The 23,732-nt window shown below is 38.1% G+C and overlaps 1 protein-coding gene across 5 annotated transcripts in view; it reads left to right on the forward strand.

Moving 5' to 3' along the window:
- Nucleotides 1-23,732, forward strand: part of DNAH14 (dynein axonemal heavy chain 14) — a 407,059-nt gene that overhangs the window by 229,236 nt on the left and 154,091 nt on the right. For all 5 annotated transcript variants that reach the window (XM_042925989.1, XM_042925990.1, XM_042925991.1 and 2 more), the window contains 4 exons: nt 9,709-9,798; nt 11,819-11,953; nt 20,672-20,887; nt 23,486-23,579. In XM_042925989.1, coding sequence (XP_042781923.1) covers nt 9,709-9,798; nt 11,819-11,953; nt 20,672-20,887; nt 23,486-23,579 — 535 coding nt within the window. The remainder of the gene's footprint in view (nt 1-9,708; nt 9,799-11,818; nt 11,954-20,671; nt 20,888-23,485; nt 23,580-23,732) is intronic.

The following is a 23,732-nucleotide window of genomic DNA, read 5'->3' on the forward strand; positions in this document are numbered from 1 at the left end:
CAAACCGGGCCACCATTCCAGGATCTCCCATCCTTTGTCCTTCTGCCGTTCTTTCTGTCCTGGATTTCTCCCAGTTCTCTGGCTCTTCCTGGGCTCTTATCAGGTGTCAGGCCATCAAACCCACAGATTCCTTTCCCTGGGACCCTGCCCAGTTTTTAAAAAGACTGTGTAAGTTTATTTTAAAATACATGGGCACCTGTTGGGATGAGCACTGGGTGTTGTATGGAAACCAATTTGACAATAAATTTCATATTAAAGAAAATACATGGTTTCAGTAGTTTATAGTTGAAACACCTTCATAATGATCTGTTCTTTAAATACAGGCATAAGCTATATATGTAACTTCATTCCCAACAGGCGCAGAATACGTATTATTTGTAGGCCACATGAAGCACTTTGCAAAAAAAGCTCATTCATTAGGTTATGTATTTGGGAGCATGTTCCTTGAAAACCACGTGGACCAGGAGTTTTATGACAGGGTAGTTCTTTCATGGTTCTGGTCTAGTTAGATTTCATGTCCCTCCTGGGTCAGTTTCGTTAAACTAGGTAACATTCTCATTTCATTCAAGTGTTAGAACGCCCCATGTGGATTTGAGCAAACCCCTACCTTGATATCCTTTCAGTTTCCAATTTCTGACATCATTTGCCTGGTCATTTCTTGTTTTCTTAACTTGGGTTTTCTCCATTACATAGATTGCCTAGAAGTTTATCTAATTGCTTTCTTCAAAAAACCCAGCTTTTTATTTATTTAATACCTCTTTTTGATTTCCAGTCTTTCAATACCCGTATTAATATTTTTTAAGTATCTTCCTTTATTCCTCTGGGTTTTGTGTTGTTTTTCTCTGTCCAGCTGTTTGAGGAAGATGTCTAATCCATGTAGTTTATTTTTTTACTAATGTAAGTTCATAAAACTATATAACTTTATCCAAGCACTGCTTTAGTTACATATGCTTAAGTTCAGGTAGGTAGGGTTTTCCCAAGCATTTTTTCTCTAGAAATTCGATAGTTAACTCTTCCTTTTTTTCCCTAAGTATTCCTTTTTTTATATATAATTTTTTTAATGTTTATTTATTTTTGAGAGAGAGAGAGAGAGAGAGAGAGAGAGAGAGAGAGACAGATGTGAGCAGGGGGAGGGGCAGAGAGAGAAAGAGACACAGAATCAATAGCAGGCTCCAGGCTCTGACCCGTCAGCACAGAGCCCAATATGGGGCTCGAATTCACCAACCGTGAGATCATGACCTGAGCCGAAGCCGGATGCTCAACCGCCTGAGCCACCCAGTGCCCCCTCCTAAGTGTTCTTTTAAAACAGAGTTTTTTCATGCTTTTAATTTCCAGATAAAGAATCTTTTTATTTTCTGATTCTGTTGCCAGCTACTTACTGAATTATGTTCAGAGAATATTGTCTTTGTTATTTTTCCTTAAGAATTTAATTTAGACTTTTTAATGGCCTAATATATAGGTAATTTTTATGAATATTCCCTATGCACATGGAAAAAAGATATATTCTCTTATCGGCTGCAAATATAGACAGAGTTCAGTTTATCTCCATTTGTTACGACTCTTAAATTAGCGTTCGTTAAGTGGAGCGCAGGATGTGGGAGGGTGAGCCACGGTCAGCAAGAGACCACGAGAGACACTGAAATCAAGATGCTTATTACGGGAAGTACTCTGTACAGGCCTCCAGGGCCCCTCAGGCAGGGTGCAGGCAGACAGCAGCCAGGCCCCCGGCACATGCCTTCATCAGGGTCCGTGGGTGGCGTGCTTTGGGGGCTCCAGGCTAAGCCGGGGTTGGTCAGTTCACACCACGCACAGCAGGGTCTTGGAAAGTTCCACGTGGGTCCTACCTAAGCTGTGCATGGGGAGAAGGCCCTGGGCGGTGGGAAAGACCTACCGGGAGCTCGCACCTGCTCCCGACTCCGACTCCGTGGGCTCCTGTCCCTGGGGGCGCTGGCGTGGTGGCTTCCTTTCCCCGCAGGCTGTCGGGCGGAACAAAAGTACCTCTGAACCCTCAACCCCATTTTCTCTGTCTTCTTGATTATGTTCTGTGTCCTTATAGCCAGACGTGTACCTGTGTACTTGTTTTCCTTGGGCCCAGAGAAGTGAGGGGATGTCTCCTAATAGCACATGAATGTTTACTCTTAGGATCTCTGCCCTCTCCTAGTTGTTAGTATGTTGTTTGATATACAAACATCAATACCGAGTCATTGTATGAGTTGTGCCCTTTAATAATATACAGTGCTTTTGCATTTCTTGGCTACTGCTTTTTGGCTTGAATTCCACTTTGGTAAGACTGTTACTCCATTTTTTGTTTGCCTGGTATACTTTTGGACTATTTTTCTTTCAAACTATAATTTCCACCGAGTGAAGTGGTTTTTTAACTTTCGTTTTATTCTGCTGATGTTCCTGCAGGTTAATATTTTACTCTAAGGGTAACTTTGTACATTTTTATAGTAATACCCATAATTTCCTACTTACTTGGGTATTGTCTGTTAGTTCCCTGATATGAACAATGAGGAAAATTAGTTCGTGTCTCTTCTCCCCTTTCTGTTGTCTCTTTGCCCAAATTTACACAACAGTATTACCTGCCTTTTTTTTTTTTTTTTTTTTGAATCTTTGTAAATGAGAAGTGATGTCTGTGACTGCGGGAAAGGCACCTGTGAACTTCCTGTGCTCCCCCAGGCCCCTGGCCTCATCCCTCCCACTCTTCTCAGCTGTGTCACTGTGGCACGGCCTAATGACACAGTCAGCTGCTTCCCGATGTCGTAGAGTTTTTGGTGAAAGTGGTGTCATATTTTTATGATACTCCTAGAGGTTTATTACAGGCGTATTGAAATGCCTTTGATTCGAAGCTCCTCTCGAATATGACAACGTTGCTGAATTCTCTTATTCGTCCAAAATTAGCTCTGATTTTGTGTGTCCTCTTGGGGGTTCCCATCATACAGACAGTGGGACCTCCTCCCTCCAGTCCTTGGGTCTCCTGTTCTTCTTACGATACTTTTCTGGTGTGAAATCACTCCCACATTCCTGGGATACTCCATGCTTTATCACCATGTGATTTTTAACACACCAAGAGGAAGTTAGTTAATGTCTTATTTAGGATTTTCACATGTACACTTACACGTGAACTATCCTTATCTGTTTTTAGAACCAAGATTATTACTAGCTCCTCAAAATAGGCTGAACGACAGATGTTCTTTTGTTTTCTGAAAAAAATTTGCATGAGATTGAGATGAACTATTGCATAGATTTGTGGTCAAACTCACTATGGAAGTATTTGGATCTGGGTTTCGTAGGGGTGGGAAGGAGAAGCTTTGACTACTATTTTAACTTTTTGTTACTTAGCGATCACATTCCCTATTTTGTATATAACATTTCTGTGTTTCTAAATTTATTAACTTATATCTCCCACTCTCATCAGTTTTCAGTCTCTGCCACAGTTATTTCTTTTTCTCATTACTGATCATTCTTTCTTGAGGTCTGCCAATAGTTAGTTTTCCAAAGAGCTAACTTTTGGTTTTGATTATTTTCCCTTTTTTTTTTTGTCTATTTGGTTGATTTCTTTCCTTCACTATTTACATATTCCTTTATTTCATTGGACTTGTTCTCCTTTTTCCTAGTTTTTTGAGTTTAATGCTTAGTTTATTTACCTGTGTTTCTTCCTCAAGTATTTAAAGATCTGAGTTTTCCTCTATATACTCTTTTGGCTGTCTCCCACAAGTTTTCACATGTAGTGTTTTAATTAGCATTTCTCTAGAAAGGTTTCTTAATTGCCTTTATGACTTTTTGTCACCCAGGAGTTTGTTTTTTTTCCAAATTTGGAGAATCTAAACTACCCTTTTATTATTAATCTCCATTCATGGTTAGTTTTGACTGGGGACAATATGCTGTCCCGTATGTATTTATCCCTTTGAGATAACCTTCTTTGAGCTTTTCGACCTCCCCTAATGGTATTGTTTTATAAGTGATTCATGTGTGCTTAAAACAATATGTATTCTGTGCCCATTGGATGTCATGTTATATATGTACACTATTCTGTCCCTTTGATATGTTTCATTTTTATCGATCCATCAGTTTCTGGAAGGGGTCTATTAAGATCTTAACTACAATTGTTGATACATATTTTTTCCCGGCCTTTCCATCAATTGCTGGCCTTACATAGTTTGAAGATATAAGTGGTATATATATTGATGTCTTCTTCTTAAATTCCACAGAAGGGTGAAATCATATGGTATTTGTCTTTCCTTGACTGACTTATTTTGCTTAGCATAATACCCTCTAGTCCCATCCCTATTGTTGCAAATGGCAAGGTTTCATTCTTTTTATGGCTGAATAATACTCCATTGTGTATTATACCACATCCTCTTTATCCGTTTATTTACCAGTGACACTTGGGCTGCTTCCGTATCTTGGCTATTGTAAATAATGCTGCAGTAAACATGGGGGTACATATATCTTTTCAAATTACTGTTTTCGTACTGTTTAGGTAAATACTGTGGAATTATTGGATCATATGGTAATTTTATTTATTTACTTATTTATTTTGAGGACCCTCCATACCGTTTCCCACAGTGGCTGCACCAATTTGCATTCCCACCAACAGTGCACAAAGATTCCTTTTTCTCCACATCCTCGCCCACACTTATTGTTTCTTGTGGGGTTTTTTTGTTTTTTGTTTTCTTTCTTTATTTAAAAATTTTTAATTCGGATGTAGTTAACATACAGTGTTGTATTAATTTTAGGGGTAAGTATAGGAACTCAATAATTCCATATATTGAATGCATTCTTTTTTTAAATTTTTTTTAATGTTTATTTATTTTTGAGAGACAGAGAGAGACAGCATGAGCGAGGAAGGGGCCGAGAGAGAGAGGGAGACCCAGAATCCAAAGCAAGCTCCAGGCTCTAAGCTGTCAGCACAGAGCCCAACGCGGGGCTCGAACTCACGAGCCGTGAGATTGTGACCTGAGCCAAAGTCGGACGCTCAATTGACTGAGCCACCCACGTGCCCCTTGAATGCATTCTTAAATCCCCCTCTCCCCCCCACATTTTAGATGTATGGTGTCATACCGTATATCCTTTTATTTTGTGAATCCCTTGACTGATTTTTATGGATACATGTAGTTTTACCTCTTTTATGCTTCCTGCTATTCTTATTTCTGCTTATGATCTTTCCTTTTCACTCAAAGAATCTCCTGTATCATTTCTTATAGGGCTGTTTGGTGGTCATGAATTCCTTGAAATTTGTCTGGGAAACTCTGTCTCTCTTTCTGTTCTGAAGGACAGCCTTGCTGAATAGAGTGTTCTTGGCTGTAGGTGTTTTCCTTTAAGCACCTTGAATATACCATTCTACTCCCTCTGGCCTGCCAAGTTTCTGCTGAACAATCAGCTGATACCATATGGGGTTTCTCTTGTATGTAACTGTTTTCTTTTCTCTTGCTGCTTTTAAAATTCTCTCTTTATCACCACTTTTTGCCATTTTAATTACTATGTGTCTTTTTGTGGACCTCCTTGGGTTGATTTTTTGGGGGTTCTCTGTGCCTCCTAGATCTGGATTTCTGTTTCTTTCCCCAGATTTGGGAAGTTTTTGGCATTATTTCTTCAAATAAATGTTCTGCCCCCTTTTTTTCTCTCTTCTCCTTTTAGGATCCCTATAATGCGAATGTTACTACACTTGAAGGTGTTGCTGAATTCTCTTAACCTGTTCTCAGTCTTTATTATTCCCTTTTTTCTCTCCGTTCAGCTCGATTGCTTCCATTACTCTGTCCTCCAAGTTGCTGATCCATTCTTCTGCTTCCTGTAGTCTGCTGTTGATTCCCTTTTGTGTATTTTAAATGTCAATTATTGAGTTCTTCATCTCTGATGGGTTCTTTTTTTGTTTTCTCTCTGTGATGGTCTCGCTGAGGTCCTCCACCCTTTTCTCAAGTCCAGTGAGTATCTAATGACTGTTACTTTACATCCTCCATCAGGCATATGACTTATCTTTGTTTTGTTTAGATCTCTTGATGTGAAGTTTTTCCTGTCCCTTCAGTTAGAACATATGCGCCTGTCTCATTTTGTCTCTCTGTGTCCGTTTTTATGTGTTGGGAAAGTCATCTACGTCTCTTGCTCTTGAAAGCAGTGGTCTTACAAAGAAGTCCTATGGTGCCCTCTGTTCTGTTCACTAGAACTTGGCACTTCAGGGACGTCTCCTTTGTGTGACGCGTGTGTCCTACTGTTGTGGCTCAGCCGCCTTTGCCTTCAGTCCAGTCGTCTGCAGTGTCTCCCTTTGCCTCTCGTGGGCAAGGTCCTTGTGGTGTTAGCGGGCCAGTCTGGGGCTCCCTGGGCTCAAGTCGGGCCAGGCCTGGCATTTGCCGGAGCTTTGGTGGCGTCAGACTACAGGACATATTCCCTGTGTTGGGTGGGGCCAGAGTCAAACTCATACGTGTGGTTATCCCACCCTTTCCCTGGGGCGGGAGTCACTTCAGAGTGGTGCTGGTCGCTGTTGAACTGTCTGTACCCTGCCGTGCTTGCGGTCCCACATCGGATAGGCTTCTGCCGAGGCTGTGTTGGAGGGGGCAGGTCTGCAGGAGAAGGTGCAGGGGCGGGGTGGGAGGCGTTAGCAAGGTTTGCGTGGGTGCGCGTGGGACCCGAAGCTGAGGCCTGGCCGGAGGTGGCGTGTCCGCAGGAGAGCACGGGGTGGAGCACACTGTTAGCAGGCCGGCTGGAGAGTGTCCCCCTGCACTGGTTCCTGCAGGTGTCTGTGTACCTAGGCCAGGGGACGAGGGAGGGAAATGGTGCCCACCAGCTCCTTTGTTGTTGGACGAGTCTCCGAAGATCCCCGCTCCGCTAGCACGCGTTCCGAGATGAGCAAGTACGCCTCTTCCCGTGCATCCCACGTGTTTTTCAAACTGCTGCTTTTTTTTTGCTGTGTCTCAGAGGGGCCGCTTGTTGTGCTGTGTCTTTAAGGGCAAGGACTCGACTTCCTCCCCGAGCTGCTGATATTTAAATTTCCAGGTGTTAAGCCCCACCGGTAGTAAGAACTCTTGAAGTGAGGCCCCTCTGGTTGTCAAAGCCCAGTGTTACGGGGATTTGTCTTCCCCATGCAGCACCCCTATGTCTGGGGTGCCCGGGGCGGGGTCTGCTCCTCTTCTGTCTCCATGCCCACAGGTCCCTCCCTCCCATGGACAGGGTCACAGGTCAGTTCGGTTCCCAACGCCATCTCTGCCCTTCCTACGCTCTTCAGTGTGGCCTCTGGTCTACGTTTAGCTGTGGGGAGTCTGTCCTGCCGGTCTTCGGGTCATTTTCTGGGTCATTTACGCGGATGTTAGCGCTGTCTCCTTGTAGCCATTGTATCCACGGGATGAGGTGAGCCCAGGGTCCTCCTACTCTGCCAACTTCCCTGGAAGTCTCTCCGGGAGTTTTTAAAACTTTCATTTTGTCTTTGATATTCTAAACCTCACTTTAAATTCTCTAGTTAGGAAGTTTCATATTCTGTTAGCCCTTTTAATATGTAATCATTTATTTTTAGTTCTCTAAGTTGATAGCAAGGAGACTTACCCTGTCGGATTCTCTCTTCCACATGATTAAACGAGTTGGACTTTTCCAGACCACCAAATTGTAGGTTCAAACTCTAAGCTAAGTAAGCTGGATAAGCTTACCTATTCTCACAGCACTTACATGAGTTTTAGCTTTTGTACGTATTTTTTTGTGTTCTTATTTTAATAAAAGTGCAGTTTGATATCAATTCTATGTATATCTCTCTGTGGTGCTCTGCGTGGTTTCCAGGGCAAGCACAGTGGATATTTGCCCCTAAGCTATTGCCTGTATTTTGAATTGAATGCCTGTACCTTTACATTTTGAGAATTTTCACTTTGCTAGCACAAAGGAAGGAAGATGTTAGTTGACAAGTCTTGCTTTCTCTGTCTTATATAAGCATTTTTCATCCCAACCCGACAGGACCCACAAATTCCTTCCTCTCCTTCCTCCAGTTATGTGTTACCCTTAACATTTCTCAAGTCACAGCTAAAACAAATAGCGTGGCCATCATAGTAGCATTTCTACATGCACATCGATGATGTGACTTTTTAACTTCATTATATATTCACATTTTCATCAGTTTTACAGTTTTTTGCAGGCTGAGCTTATAGAAAAGTTTTCTGTAAAACCTATCCGTGTATTCTGCTACTTTCCCCTTCATACAATTTTTATATTGCTAAATATGCAGGCTCTCAACTGTTAAATAAACAAACTGTTAATAACATGTCACCAAATAGCAATATATGGCTCAAGAAATAGCACAAAGATCGCGATTTAAAGTTATCATTTTAATATTAAATTTCGAATAATCCAGTCTTTTATTTAATGGTGTATTTTTGATGGTTTACACACTGATCGGTCATATAGCATATCCACACAGGAATATATGTTACTAAATAAATATTCTGTAGGCATGCTGTTTATACTTCTTGTTCATTTGAGATACAAGAATCCGAATTGCATGCGATGGGCGATTGGAATATATCCAACTTGTTCACGTTTCTGTCGCTGACAGTATCTAACAGTGTGGGTGGGGGAGGGTCATTAACTCAGAGCAACCAAGGGATTAACAGAGAATTACTGAAACCATATCCTGCAATAAACTATATATAGTTTGTCATCCGGTTGACTCTACGGGACATCGTTTACAGCCATAAATACTTGACAGTACGATTATGATTTTATGTTAAAACCTTCTGTGAAAACCTTTAGCCAACTCGGATTACCTGTCCAAATATCTCTTCTTTGACTGTCCCATTTCTGCTGATCTTCTGTGCTAGCCATGCTATCCCTAGTCCACTCCTGCGGGCCTGTTTGCTTACATCCAGGGAGATGTCTAGGTTTGTATTATCCGTGGCAGAGGACTCCTAGCCCCTGCATCTAAAACCGCTCCAAGTACACGCCTTAAGTGGGTGTCTCACCAACTCCATTTAAAAGAGATTGCTCTCAGCTGATTTCCTACCCCCAGGGGCCTTGCCATAGGAACTACTTTTTCTCTATTTGTACAGCCCCTGCTGAGTGTTCTGGGTCTCCTTCAGCTGCTCCCTTGTCCCACTGTGGGAATGCAAGGAATGGGAAATGGACTGGGAGAGGTCGGTGAGAAAAAGGATAAATCCCGCTTTTTTCTGCCGACAATTACCAATAGTATTGACCCCACTGTGGGAGGAAACCTGGCTGCCCTCATAATTCCTGTGTTATAATATTAAGCATCTTTCCAAGCTGCAGCCACTTCTGGATGTTTTAATATATAACCACATCAAGTCTTCAATCTTAACAAATTGTACTTACTATCCTAGAATATTCTGAACATGGAAACATTAAAATACTTGTTGCAGAGCTGAAAATCTACCTTAATGGTGATTGGAATTACACAAAGATAGAGACTCTTAAATTTTCTTTTAGTGTAGGATAATTAGACAATCGCACTATGGTAACAGATAGTTCTTAAATACATCCTAAAGAATAAATTCCTAAATTGGGGGAAGGTCTATGAATCTGCTACCAGGGATCTGTCAACATAAAATTTTGTGTGTATCGTAGTTTGGGGGGAAAGTAACAATCAGGTTGAGGAACTAAGAAATTAAGAACTACTATCTTAAAGTGCAGTATTCAGTACCTAGTTAAGAGAGATTTTATAGGATTATGTATTATGGGTTCAATTTGCAATGCATTTTAAACGTATTTATTTTCTTTTAGAAAGTAGTATCTATTGCAACACAACAGTTGGGTTTCCATCAGTGGCCAGCTCAGAACAAGAAAACCATACAGTTTTATAATCAACTTCAGGTAAGTGTAGAATGACATGTTGGCACTTCTTTGCTCCTGAATTATAATAGGTCTGATCAAGGAGAAAACCAGGATAACGATAAAAGAGAACTAGTCTAATGTTCTTCAGAGTAAAGTGGCTTACTCATTTATTTACCCACATGTGGTTATTCAGCCCTCACTTTAACTTTGAACAGATTCATTTTCTTCACCTTCATCCCCTTAATACATAATCGTAAAAAAAACCCCACAAATGTGGTATAAATGTGGCCTTCCATAACTACACCTTCTTTGAATTTCCTATCCCTGTGAATGAACCATTTGGAAACGGTGATGCATTTCATTGATGACTGGTAAAACTGTATGCCTTTGTCTATATTTACTTGCCATTTGAGTGTCCTGTGAATTGCCAGATTATGTAATATACTCATTTCTCAGTTGAGTTTTTTGTCTTTTTCTTACCAAACGTGTAGGCTTTTCATTATGCATTTTATATCCTATTTCTTAATTGTTTATATGTGTGGCAAATAAATGCTCAAAGTCTTGGATTTTCAGGAATGTTCCTTGAGTTCAGTTGCGCAGGAGACGTTGTTAATGCAGTAAAGTCTATTGATTTGTTGTTATGGTTTGTGTTTTTCTGAATTTTTAGAAATCTTTTCTATCCTATTTCATAAAGATATTTTCTATAATTTTTTCTAAAAGTTTCTGATATTTGCACTTTCCATTTTTAAGTTGTCTGGTATTTATTTTCCTCCAGGAGGATAAAGAGATTGGAATGGAAGGGAAAAAATGTTTTAGCTTCATCCATATTTGAATTTTAATGTATGTGTGTGATGCGTTATTAAAAATAATCCTTCCTTTACTACTATTACAGTAGTCTAGAAGAGGGCGAGCTTCACCATCTGACCCTTTCCCCCTTGGCTTAGTCCATCTGGGAGGATATGACAAAATACCATAGACCAGGCGGCTTAAGCCACATTTATTTCTCACAGTTCTAGAAGCTGGAAAGTTTAAGATAGAAGCGTTAGCAGATTTGGTTCCTGGTGAGAGCCTTCTTCTGGCTTGCAGGTGGCCACCTTCTCACTGCGTCCTCACATAGTGGAGAGATACGGAACTGGTCTCTCTGCTTCTAAGGACACTAATCCCATCACAGACCCACCCTCGTGACCTCATCTAAACCTAATTACCTACCAGAGGCCCCACTTCCAACATTATTACATTGGGTGTGGGCTTCAAATGTTGAAGACATTTTAGGGAGACAGATTTTAGGGAGACACAGACATTCACAGACTTTCACTCCATAACAGCGATTGTAATTGGGTTGGAGAAGAAGATGGAATCAAGCAGATTTTATAAGAGCTGAGGGACTTTGGACAATGTATAGCTAGTGATTTTATTTACTAGATCAGGAATTAAGAGAAGTGACAAGTGTGAAAAGAAGGTGTAGAGTAGATTATGTTGACTCTGAAAATCTTGTGAGATATCCAGATGGAAATATACAGTAAACTACCAAAATTTCACTCAGGCACACAGAACCAGAGACTGGAAGAAATGCGTACGTTAGGAAGTCATTAGAACTCAGGTTGTAGTTAGAGATATTCAAGTTGATGAGACAGGATAAGGCCAATGTAGGAGAGAGAGAGAGAGAGAGAGAAGGATGAATTAGGGAAGACTAACACGGAAATGGCATCCAAAACTCAAAAGAGAAAAAATTCAGAAGAGGAAAGCTGAGAGAAAACATATTACAGAAGCCAATCTTCGAGAAAGGTACAGAAATAAAGGAGAATAGGAAAGTGAGACAAAGTGTCAAAAACAAGAATTGACAGGTATGCTTTGAATTTGAAAATTAGGAGATCTCTGTACATTTTGACATTAACCTAGTCAATGAAAACAGAACACAGATTACAAGAGATTGAACAATAATTTGAAGGAAGGTTTTGTGGATATCAAGATGTATTTGTAAATTAGAACCTTCAGATTTCAATTTAGCTGAACCATCAGTAAACCAAAATTAAATCATAAATTTGCAATTTTGTTTTAGACCTGTGTTGGTGTGATGTTAGTAGGCCCAACAGGTGGAGGAAAGACAACAGTCAGAAGAATTTTAGAAAGAGCATTAACACTATTACCAATTGAAGACTTCCTATCAACTAAAGAAAGCGAATCTATTTCACAGGTAAATTGTGTACTAACCAGATGTTTCTCTATTTCTTCAGATCTTTATACTTCAGTAACATTTTATATCCTATTTATATAAGTATATTCTTGTTAAATTTATTGCTGGGAATCTTGTAATTAGGAATCATTGTAGTAAATGGGACTTATTTTTTTCATTTGAATCTCAAACTAGTAATTACTAGTGTAAAATAAATGTAGCGAATTATATATTTATTTTGTATTTAGTCACCTTAATGGACTGGTAATGGTAAGTTGTAATTGTTTTTATAGATGATCAATTGAATCATCTTCAGTGAATATAATTTTGTCTCTTTTGTATTATTTATGTAATCTGTACTCTTATTGCATTGATTAACCCTCCAAAACAACGTTAACCGTAATAATATTCCTTACTTTATCTGAAATGCAGTTAATGTTTCTACATTTAATATGGTATTTGCTCTTGGTGTATGATAGATACTCTTTCATACTTTGGAAATTTTCTTCCATTCTCATTGTACTTTGGTTTTTGACTTTTTGGGGTTTATGAAGTAATTTTTTAGAATCTATTTTTTTATGTTTTAATTGGTTAATGTAATAAGTTACGTTGATAGATTTGCTAATGTTAAATTGTCCTTGAATTCCTAGAATAACTCCCACTTTTTCATGATATGTGTATTTTTTTTAAGTTAAATTGTAGTTAACGTACAGTGCAACATTGGTTTCAGGAGTAGAATTCAGTGATTCATCACTTACATACGATACCCCAGTGCTCATCACAACACGTGTCCTCCTTAATACCCATCCCCCATCAGGGCGCCTGGGTGGCTCAGTCAGTTGGGCATCCGACTTTGGCTCAGGTGAAGATCCCACGGTTTGTGGGTCTGAGCCCCAAGTCGGGCTCTGTGCTGTGGGAGCCTGGAGCCTGCAGCCTGCTTCGGACTCTCTGTCTCTCTCTGCCCCTCCCCCACTCACACTCTGTCTCTCTCTGTCTCTCAAAAAATGAATAAACGTTAAAAAAAAATTTAAAAAGAAATACCCATCTCCCATCTAGCCCACCCCCACCCACCTCCCTCCATCAACTCTCAGTTTGTTTTCATTAAGAGTCTCTTGTCGTTTGTTTCCCTCTCTTCTCTTCCCCCGCCCCCCATATGTTCATCTGTTTTGTTTCTTAAATTCCACGTATGAGTGAAATCCCATGGTGTTTGTCTTTCTCTGATTGACTCATTTCGCTTAGCAGAATACATTCTGGCTCCATCCACGTCATTGCAAATGGCAAGGTTTCGTTCTTTTTGATGGCCGAGTGATATTTTATTTAATATAAAGTTAGATTCCAATAAATAACGTGTACTTCAGTTCTCTTATTTAGAGACCCGTTGGCAGTATATTCCAAAAGTTTTAGAAAGTCAAGTTCTCAGTTTTGTGGATTTTTTTTTTTTTCAGTTAGTGTGCAATTCCCTGCTTCAAAATCGTGCCTGTGGCGGTTCATAGCCTTTGTTCTGTTCTCTTTCTACCTCCCTGTCAACAAGTCTGAATTAGTTCTTAACCAATTATTGTCATTAATAAGAGGTGAGCTATGACGGTAGTAATAATATTTATGGAATACTAAATATGAGTCAGATACTGGCTAAAGCACTTTTAGTTGAATTGTCTCATTCGTCCTCACAATAGCCCTGTGGGCAGGAATTTGTTTTATTAAAAACATTTTTTAAATTACATAAGAAGTATGTACAACTGTGAGAAACTTGGGGAAAATGCAAAAACATAAAGAATTAATAACCACCTAGAGAGAATGACTACAAACATTACTGTATTCCCTTTGATTATTTTTCCTACACAAAATATATTTTGAAATAATTGAGATAGTACTGTGCATAAATTGCCTCAATTTTATTAATGTTGGCATTTTCACCTAATACTGTATACTGAGAATTAACCCCATGTCATTCAAATTTTCTTACAGTGTGATTTCAGTGACTGTATTCTGTATACATGACTATACTATCATTTATTTATAATTCTCTCATGCGTAACATTTTTAAATTTGGTGTTTTTAAAAATGTAATGACAATAAAATATTTAGGTTGGTGGCAGGGCCTTAGGTAATGGAATTGTTTTGATCTTCCTCCTTAGTTTATGGCTTTTTGCTCATTAGTCTCTTCAAGACCTTCTCTTTAGTTTCTTATAGTGCAGTTTCGTTTCCTTTATTTCCTAACCTTACCCTCTCTTCCCTCTTCATCATAGGATCTCTGTAATGTGTTTACTGTGGATCCTTGTATATGTGTATCCCTTGAAAATGTCTCTCTAGGAATGGGATTGGTTTGCAGTAAGGTATAATTTCGCTACCTACTGTGAGGTGAGATTGAAGGTGAAACTCACGTATCATGTAATTAGCCCCTTCAAGGTGTACGGTTCAGTGACATTTCGTGCACTCACAGTGTTGTGCAATCACCACCTCTCTCTGCTTTCAAAACTTTTTCATCACTGCAGGAGAATACCCCGTCTCCATTAAGAAATCTCTCCCCATTACCTTCTCTCTCTATTCTCTGGAAACCGCTGGGCGGCTTCCTGTCTCTATGGATTTGTTTGTTCAGAATGTTTTGTGTAAAAGAAATCACAGCATGTGACCTCTTGTCTCTGGCTGCTTTCAGTTAGCATATGTTTTTCAGGTTCATTCAAGATATAGCATGTGTCGCTGCTTAATTCCATTTCATGGCCGAATAATGGTCCATTTTGTGGAATCTTTGTCGATCCGTTCATCACAATGTATCTGTTCCTCCTTTGATGCATATTTGAGTTGTTTCCACCTTTTAGCTGTGATGAATAATGTCACTACAAACATTTGTGTACAAGCTTTTATGTGGTTATATGTTTTCATTTTACGTGGACATCTGTGCCTAGGAGTGGACTTGCTGGGTCATACGCCAGTTCCGTTTACATTTCTGGGGAAGCACCAGACTTCTCCACAGCAGCCGAACCATTTTAAATTACCATCAGCACTGTAATGAAGCTTCCCGCTTTCTCCAGATCCTCACCTACACTTGTCTTTGTTTTTTTCCATTTTACTGGATGTGAAGTGGTATCTTGTAGCAGTTTTATCTGCATTTTCTTAATTACTGACAGATGTTGAACACCCTTTCACGTGCTTACAGGCCATTTGTGGATCTTCTTCAGAGAAACACCTATTCACGTCTTTTGCCCATTTTATAATTGGATTGTCTTTTTTGCTGTTGAGTTGGAAGAATTCTTTATATGTTGTGCTTATGAAGCCCTTATCAAATACGCGATTTGCAAATATTTTTTCCTGTTCTTTGAGTTGCCTTTTTGCTTTCTCGATAATGTCCTCTGATGCACTAAGGCCGTTGATTTTTATCGGGTCCAATTTATTTTTTCTTTTATTGCTTGTGCTTTTGGCATCCAATCTAAGAATCCGTGTACAAATTCAAAGCCGTGAAGATTTACCCCTGTGTTTTCTTGTACTAATTGTGTACTTTTAGTTCTTAAACTGAAGGAACCCATCTATTTTGAGTTAATTTTTTGTATATGGAGTGAAGTAGGGGTCCAACTTCATTCTTTTGCATGTGGGTATCCAGTTTCCGTTCGTTAACGAAATTATTATTCTTTTCCATATAGAATGGTGTTGGCATTCTTGTCAGAAATCAGTTGGCCATAGGGATGCCTGGATAGCTCAGCTGAGCATCTGACTCTTGATCTCAGCTCAGGTCCTGATTTCAGGGTTGTGGGATAGAGCCCTGCATTGGGCTCTGTGCTGAGTGTGGAGCCTGCTTAAGATTATCTCTCTCTGCCCCTCTCCCCTGCTCCTGGTCTCTCTCTTTCTCTTTAAAATAATTTATAAAAAATCAGTTGGCCATAGATGTTTGCGTTTGTTTCTGGACTCCCAGTTTTATTCCATTGTCCTGTGTGTGTCCTTGTCCCAGGATATACATAATTTGATTATTGTAGTTTTCTAGTAAGTTTTGAAATTGGGAAGTATGAGTCCTCTTTGATTTTTTTTTTTTGGTTTGTTTTTGTTTTTTAATATTATTTTGGATATTTGAGGCCCCCTTGGATTCCATATGAATTGCCTATCTCATTCTTTTTTCTGCAAAACAGGCCATAGGAACATTCATAGGGATTACAAAGTATCTGTAGATTACATTAGAGAATATTACCATGTTAACAATATCAGGTTTTCTAGTTTACAAACATAAGATGTCTTTCCATTTTTAGGTCCATCGTTAGTAAGTAAGAAAATTTTTTTCTTTTTTGTAGTTTTCAATAGGTAAGTCTTTCTCCTCCTTGATTAAATTTATTTCAAAGCATTTTTTTCTTTGGATGCTACTATAAATGGAATTGCTTTCTTAATTATTTTTTTGTTGTGTTGAAGTGGGTTCATTGGTGCTATATATAAATGCAGCTGGTTTTTGTATGTTGATCCTGTACCCTATAAATATGCTGGTTCATTTATTAGCTCTAGTAGTTGTTTTGTAGATTCATTGGGATTTTCTGTATATGGAATCATGTCATATTTAAATAGAGATACCTTTACTTCTTTCTTTCCAATTTGGATGCTTATTACTTTTTTTTCTCACCTAATTACCAGGCTAGGACTTACAGTACAATGTTTCATAGCTGTGGTGAAAATGGGAAGTCTTGCCTTGTGCCTGACTTGAGGGAGAAAGTTTTCAGTCTTTTACCACTGAGTATGATGTCAGCTGTGGGTTCTTCACAAATACCCCTTATCACAGTAAGGAAGTTCCTTCCTATTTCTAGTTTGAGTGTTTTTCTCATGAAAGGGTCTGGAATTTTATAAAATGCTTTTTTGCCTCTCTTCATATGATTATGTGGTTTGTTTCTTTTGTTATATTAACATGATATATTACATTGATTGTCTTATGTTGAACCTGGCCCTCCATTCTTGAAATAAATCTCATTTGGTCTGAGTGAATAATCCCTTAATGTGTTGTTGTGTTCTGTTTGCTAGCACTTTCTGGAGAATTTTGCATCTGTATTCATAAGGGATGTCTGTCTGTAGTTTTCTTATGGTGTCTTTGTGGGGGTTTAATATCAGGGTAATTCTGGCCTCATAGGATGTGTTAAGAAGCATTCCCTCCTTTTCTATTTTTTGCAAGAGTTTGAGTAGCATTGGTGTTAATCATTTTTCAAGTGTTTCGTAGAATTCATCTGCCATCTGATTTTGGACTTTCTTAGAGATTTGGGTTACTAATTCAATCTCTGTTTGTACAAATCTGTTGAGATTTTCTACTTGTTCTTGAGTCACTTTTGGTAATTTTTGTTATTTCTAGGAATTTGTAGCCCGTGGATTATGTAATTTGCTCCTGGTGTTCTCTTATAATCCTTTTAATTTCCTTAAGGCGCTAGTAATGTCCATACTTTTATTTCTGATATTATTTATTTGTGTCTTTTTTGTTTAATAATTATTTCCTTTTAATTGAGGTATTATTGATATACAATATCATATTGCTTCAGGTGTACACCTAGTGATTTGACTTTTATGTACACTGTGAAATGATCACCACTAGTCTAGTTACCATCTGTCACACACAATTAATGCAGGATTGCTGACAATACTCCCATGCTGTGCATTGCAGCCCCATCACTTACTTATTTTATAGCTGGAATTTTTACTTCTTAATTCCTTTCACCTATTTTGGCCCCTCTACCAAGACTCTTCCCCTCTGGCAACCACCAGTATAGTCTCTGTATCTGTGAGTCTCAGGTTTGTTTTGTCTTTTAGGTTCCACATATAAGTGAAATCATGTGGTGTTTGTCTTTCCCTCTCTGACTTATTTCCTGAGCATAACCCCACGATCTATCCATGCTGTTACAAATGGAGAGATTTCTTTCTTTTTTAATGACTGAGTGGGATTCCATCATGTGCGTGCGTGCGTGCATGTGTGTGTACACATCACATCTTTATCCATTCGTCCATCAGTGGACGTTTAGCTAGCTTCTGTATCTTGGTCATTGTAAACAATGTTGAAATTAACATGGAGGTGCATATAGCAAATTAGTGTTTTTGTTTTCTTTCCAATAGATACCAAGGAGTGGAATTGCTAGATCGTATGGTAGTTCTATTTTTAGGTTTGTTTTTTTTTTTTTAGGAAACTCCATACTGTTTTCCATAGTGGCTGCACCAATTTACTCACCCACCAAGAGTGCAAAAGGGTTCCCTTTCTACACATCCTTGCCAACACTCGTTTGTGGGGTTTGGGTTTTGTGTGTGTGTGTGTGTGTGTGTGTGTGTGTGTGTGTGTGTGTGTGTGTGTCTTTTTGATAATAGTTGACAGATGGTATCTCACTGTGGTTTTAATTTGTATTTTCTTGATGATGAGTGATATTGGGCATCTTTTCCTGTGTCTGTTGGCCATCTGTAGGTCTTTTTTTGAAAATTGTCCATTCAGGTCTTCTGCCCATTTTTTAATCAGATTGTTTGGGTTGTTTTGGTGTTGAGATGTATAAGTTCTTTATATCATTTGCAAATATCTTCTCCCACTGAGGAAATATTATAATTAAAACATAAAGTTGTTTTATGTTTTATGTTTTGTTTTGTTGTTGATTTCCTTCACTGTGCACAAAGCTTTTCATTTGGATGTAATCCCAATAGTTTATTTTTGCTTTTGTTTCCTTTGCCTTAGGAGACACATCTATAAAAATGTTGATATGGCCAGTGTCACAGAGATTACTGTCTGTGGTTCTCTTCTGGTTTTTTTTATGGTTCCAGGTCTCACATTTAGGTCTTTAATCCATTTGGAGTTTATTTTTGTTCATGGTGATGGAAAGTGGTCCAGTTTCATTCTTTTACATGTAGCTGTCCAATTTTTCCAGCACATTGAATGAAGAGACTGTCTTTTCCCCATTATATATTCTTGTCTACTTTGTCATAGATTAATTGACCACATAAGTGTGGATTAATTTCTGGGCTCCCTGTTCTGTTTTATTTATGTGTCTATTTTTGTGCCAGTACCATACTGTTTTGATTACTGCAGCTTTAGAATACAGCTTGTAGTGTGGAATTGTGATACCTCTAGCTTTGTTGTTCTTTCTCAAGATTACTTTGGCTATTCAGGGTCATTGTGGTTCCATATAAATTTTAGGATTGTTTGTTCTAGGTTTGTGAAAAAATTGTATTGGTATTTTGATAAAGATCACATCGAATCTTTAGATTGCTTTGGGTAGTATCAACATTTTAACAGTATTTGTTCTTCCAATTCATGACTATGGAATATCTTTCCACTTAAGTGTCATCTTCAATTTCTTTCATCATTGTTTTATAGTTTTCAGAGTATGGGTCTTTTACCTCCTCGGTTAAGTTTAATCCCTAGGCATTTTATTCTTTTTGGTGCAGTTACAAATGGTAGGTTTTTTTTTTATTCCTCTTTCGCTACTTCATTATTAGTGTATAGAAACACTATTTCTTGGTATTAATTTTGTATCCTGCAACTTGACTGAATTCATGTATTATTTCTGATAAGTGTTGGTGGAATCTAGGATTTTTTATGTATAATGTCATGTCTTTTACAAATAGTGCCTTCCTTTCTACCAGTATGGATGCCTCTTACTTCTTTTTCTTGTCTGATTGCTGTGGCTGGGACTTCCAGTACTAGGCTGAATAAAAGTGGTGAGAGTGGCTGGCCATCCTTGTCTCGTTCTTGATTTTAGGGAGAAAGCTCAACTGAGAGTTATTTTATGGCTTCTTTTCAGACTAACCTTCATCCAGGATGGTTTCTGTCAATTTATTGTCTTTTTAATGGACCAAGTTTTTATGTTTCTTTACATGCCTTGTGGTATTTGTTGAAAATGGGGCATTTATAAAAACAGCCACCTTTCCCAGTCTTTACAAAGCTGCTCTGTCACGGGGTTGTTCCTCACTGATTAGCGGGGTCTCCTCTCTGAGATGAAAGTTTAACATCTTCTCAGGTTTTTTCTGGGCAATGCATCTTGACTGGGCTTTCACAGTTTGACTTTCACCATTCCACTGGCTACACAGCTTAACTTAGTTTCCTAAAAATTCCTCCTACCCTAGTGTTTCCCTCAGGCTATATATGGTCTTAGTCTTAGTTTCCTAAAAATTCCTTAGTCTTAGTCTTAGTTTCCTAAAAATTCCTCCTACCCTAGTGTCTCCCTCAGGCTATATATGGTCTGTTGCTTGAATTCATCCATAAGGTCTGGTTTTGGGCTTTTGTGGGTCTGTAGTCTCCCTGAAGCCTTCACAAGAAGTGCCTGACTCTCTTCCCACCTGAGATCTGAGTTTGGTGGAACGGACACCGGTCCTGCAGGCAGCCCCCAGGCAGGCTAGGAGGTAGCAGACAAGGTCTTCTTGGGTGCCAGCTCTGACCTGCAGCTAAAAACTGTCTTCTGCTCTCCCGCATCCATATGTCTAGCCCTGACTCCAGACACACCACATCCCAGTTCATATGTTGTGTTCCTGGATGAGGACCAGTGGGATTTTTCCCCCCATTTCTTCCAGAGATATCATTATAGTATTTAGAATTTTTAAAGTAGTGATTTGAATATTATGGCTAATTTTAAAAAGTCAATTGTTACTGTCTTTTTTAAATTGCTGTCCTTTTTAAAATTTAAGTTACTGTCTTTATCAGGTATCTCTCTTTGGAGTGAAAAACCTCTCCTAAAACCCTTTGGTGTTAATAGCGCAAAAATGTAAATAATTATACTCTGGCTGATGCTTTTAAAAACCACACTGGATTTTGTTCAGGTTCCAGGAAGAAGAGGAAAGGTAGATATTTGTGTTTTAAATCCAAAGTGTATCACTCTTAGTGAACTATATGGACAACTGGACCCTAACACTATGGAATGGACTGATGGATTATTATCGAGCACAGTTCGAAATTATGTATATTCTAATACTGCAAGGCACTCAAAAAAAGACAGCGATCTTGGACTGGAATCAAGAATCTCGGATGCATCTAATGTAAGTTAATATGGAAGGATTATTATTATTTGACTCTGTGGATTACTTCATTGTTTAAAAATTGGTATTTAAGCATTATTAGATACTTACCAGTATAAAAGTAAATTTAAAAGTTATTATAATCAGTTTTTAAAAAGAAAAATTATAAGCTCTGAAAAACAACAGAAAACATGTCATTGCGTTTTAAAATGGTTGGGAAACAATAAAATGAAAGATACTTGCTTTTCAAGGAACACAGGGGATTAGGTGTTAGTGGGGGTTGCTCTAGTGAATCTAGCACCACCAGGACACCTTACAAATTAATGAGCTACGAAAACACTTCAGTGGAAAAGCGAATAAAGCTTTTGATACGAAGTTCATCGTAGAATAAACATAAATAGCAAAAAACTTTTGAAGACTTGTATTCTCATTAGTTATAGAGCTTACTAGTAAATTTCATTAGCCAAACTATATTAACAGAAGAATGACATTTAGAACCAAACAGATAAGCAGAGTTTTTTTTAAACTTTTTACTTAAATTGTAGTTAACATAGTATAATATTAGCTTCAGGTTACAATATTGTGATTCAGAACTTCCATACGTCACCTGATGCTCACGCTCACAGGTGCACTCCTTAATCCCCGTCACCTGTCTCACCCACTGTCCTACCCACCTCCCCTCTGGTGACCAGCAGTGTGTTTTCTGTAGTCAAGAGTCTGTTTCTTGGTTTGTCTCTCTCTCCCTCTCTTTTTTCCCCCTTTGCTCATTTGTTTTGTTTCTTAAATACTACATATGAATCATGTATAGATTGTTGAATCACTATGTTATAGACTGAAACTAATGTAACACTGTATGTTAACGACACTGGAATTAAAATAAAAAAAGAACAATATTGAGTCTTCTAATCCATAAAAGTATTTATATCTTGGACACACACACACACACACACACACACACCTGTATATTCTGGATACAAGTCCCTTATCAGGGACTATGACTTGCAAACACTTTCTTTCATTTTGTGGGTTGTCTTTACTTTCTTGAAGGTATCTTGTGAAACACCAAAGTTTTCAACCCTGATGAAGTTCAATCTACTTTTTACCTTGTCACTTGTTTTTTGTTTTTTGTTTTTTTTTTTGATATCATAGTTTTAAAAAGCTTTGTATAATTCAAGGTCACAAAGACTTTCTTTTAAGTTTTATTCTAAGAGTTTTATAGTTTTAAGTTTTACATTTAGGTCTTTAGTCTATTTTGAGTTGATTTTTTGTGGACAGTACAAGGCAGGGATCCCAGTTCAGTTGTTCCGGAATTATTTGTTGAAAAGACTATTCTTAAAAAAAAAAAAAAAAAAAAAAAAAAAAAAAGACTATTCTTTCCCCCATGGCTTGTATTGTCTTGTCACCCATGTCAAAATCAGCTGATCATAAATGTAGGGATTTATTTCTGGACTCATAGTTCTGTTCCATTCATCTTCATATCTGTCCTTATGCTAACGCCACACTTGAAAACTAGAGCTTTGCCCTGAGTTTTGAAATAGAAAATTAAAGTCGATTTTAAGACCTTGGCAAACTGATTCTAGTAATGTATATAGAAGAACCAAGGGCCATGACATTCCCGAATTTAAAAAAAGGGAAGAATTTGGGTGATGAGATCTGCCAGATGTCAAGAATTATTATAAAATTAGGGGAAAACAGTGTGCTCTTGGTGCAGAAAAAGATGGCAGTTCTGGGCTATTATGTGCCTGTGACATAATGTAAACATATATGTCAATTTCATAGGGAAATTGACAAATGCAAAGCTAGTGTGAGATTTTATTACATCTTCCTCAGTAATTGACAGAGAAGGAACATGATACAATTCACTAATCATGCCAGTTGGAAATAGGAAAAATTCTAACAGTGATGCCACTATGAAAACTATATTGGAAAAATGTACAAGAAAGGAACTTGTCATAGCAGGATGGCAGGGACGGGGGCAGGGGAGGGGGGCAGGGATGCCTGTGCAGTTGGCAAAAATGGAATAAATGGAAGATATACTCTATTCCTGTATAAAAAGACTTCCATCCTAAAAATGCCAATCTATACCAAATTAATATATGTATATAGTGTCTTTCCAAGCAAAATCCCAATTAAAAAAATCGAATTAAATGATTGTAAAGTTCATTTGGAAGCATAAATGTTCCAAGAGTTTTAAGAAATCTGGGAAGAAAACCATAGTACTTTATATTTCTAAAATGTTATTACATTTTAGAAACATTTAACATTTTAGTGTGTTACCCCCAAATTTTAAAACTACTGTGAAGGAGGGTCTAGGAAAAATATATACTGAAATATCAACAGCTTCTTTATAGATGGTGGGAATTCAGAGAACATTTGCTTTTTTGCTTTATGGCATTATTTTAATGCTGAACAACAAACATGTACTAACTGGAAAAAAAAAACAAAGAATTTTCTAGAAGAAAATGGCCTGTACTCACAACTCAGCTAAGCCACCCTGTGCTGGTTACAGGGAGGTCTTTCAGCCACAGAATGTGTGCCTTTTCTATTTTAGTACTCAGCATATTGACTATTTGAGTTGGAAAGTGTGATGAAATAAACATTATTGATTACCTGTTTTAGGTTTTCAAACTTGATTCCTCTGATATAGCAGATATTGACGATAATATTTCTAAGAAGGAGATGGAGAAAGATGTTAAAATCCCAGAAAGTCAGAGTAAGTGTTACTATTAAATTCAGTAAAGATGATTCATTAACAGGGAAGAAACTGAACAAATGAGCTGAATCTATATCTTTAAAAACGTTGATTTTTGTTCCTATACTATTTACTTTTCCCTCACTTAAAATTTATATACGTGCGTATTTACCG

The sequence above is a fragment of the Panthera leo genome, chromosome F3 (assembly GCF_018350215.1).
Source record: "Panthera leo isolate Ple1 chromosome F3, P.leo_Ple1_pat1.1, whole genome shotgun sequence".
NCBI classification, from domain to species: Eukaryota; Metazoa; Chordata; class Mammalia; order Carnivora; family Felidae; genus Panthera; species Panthera leo.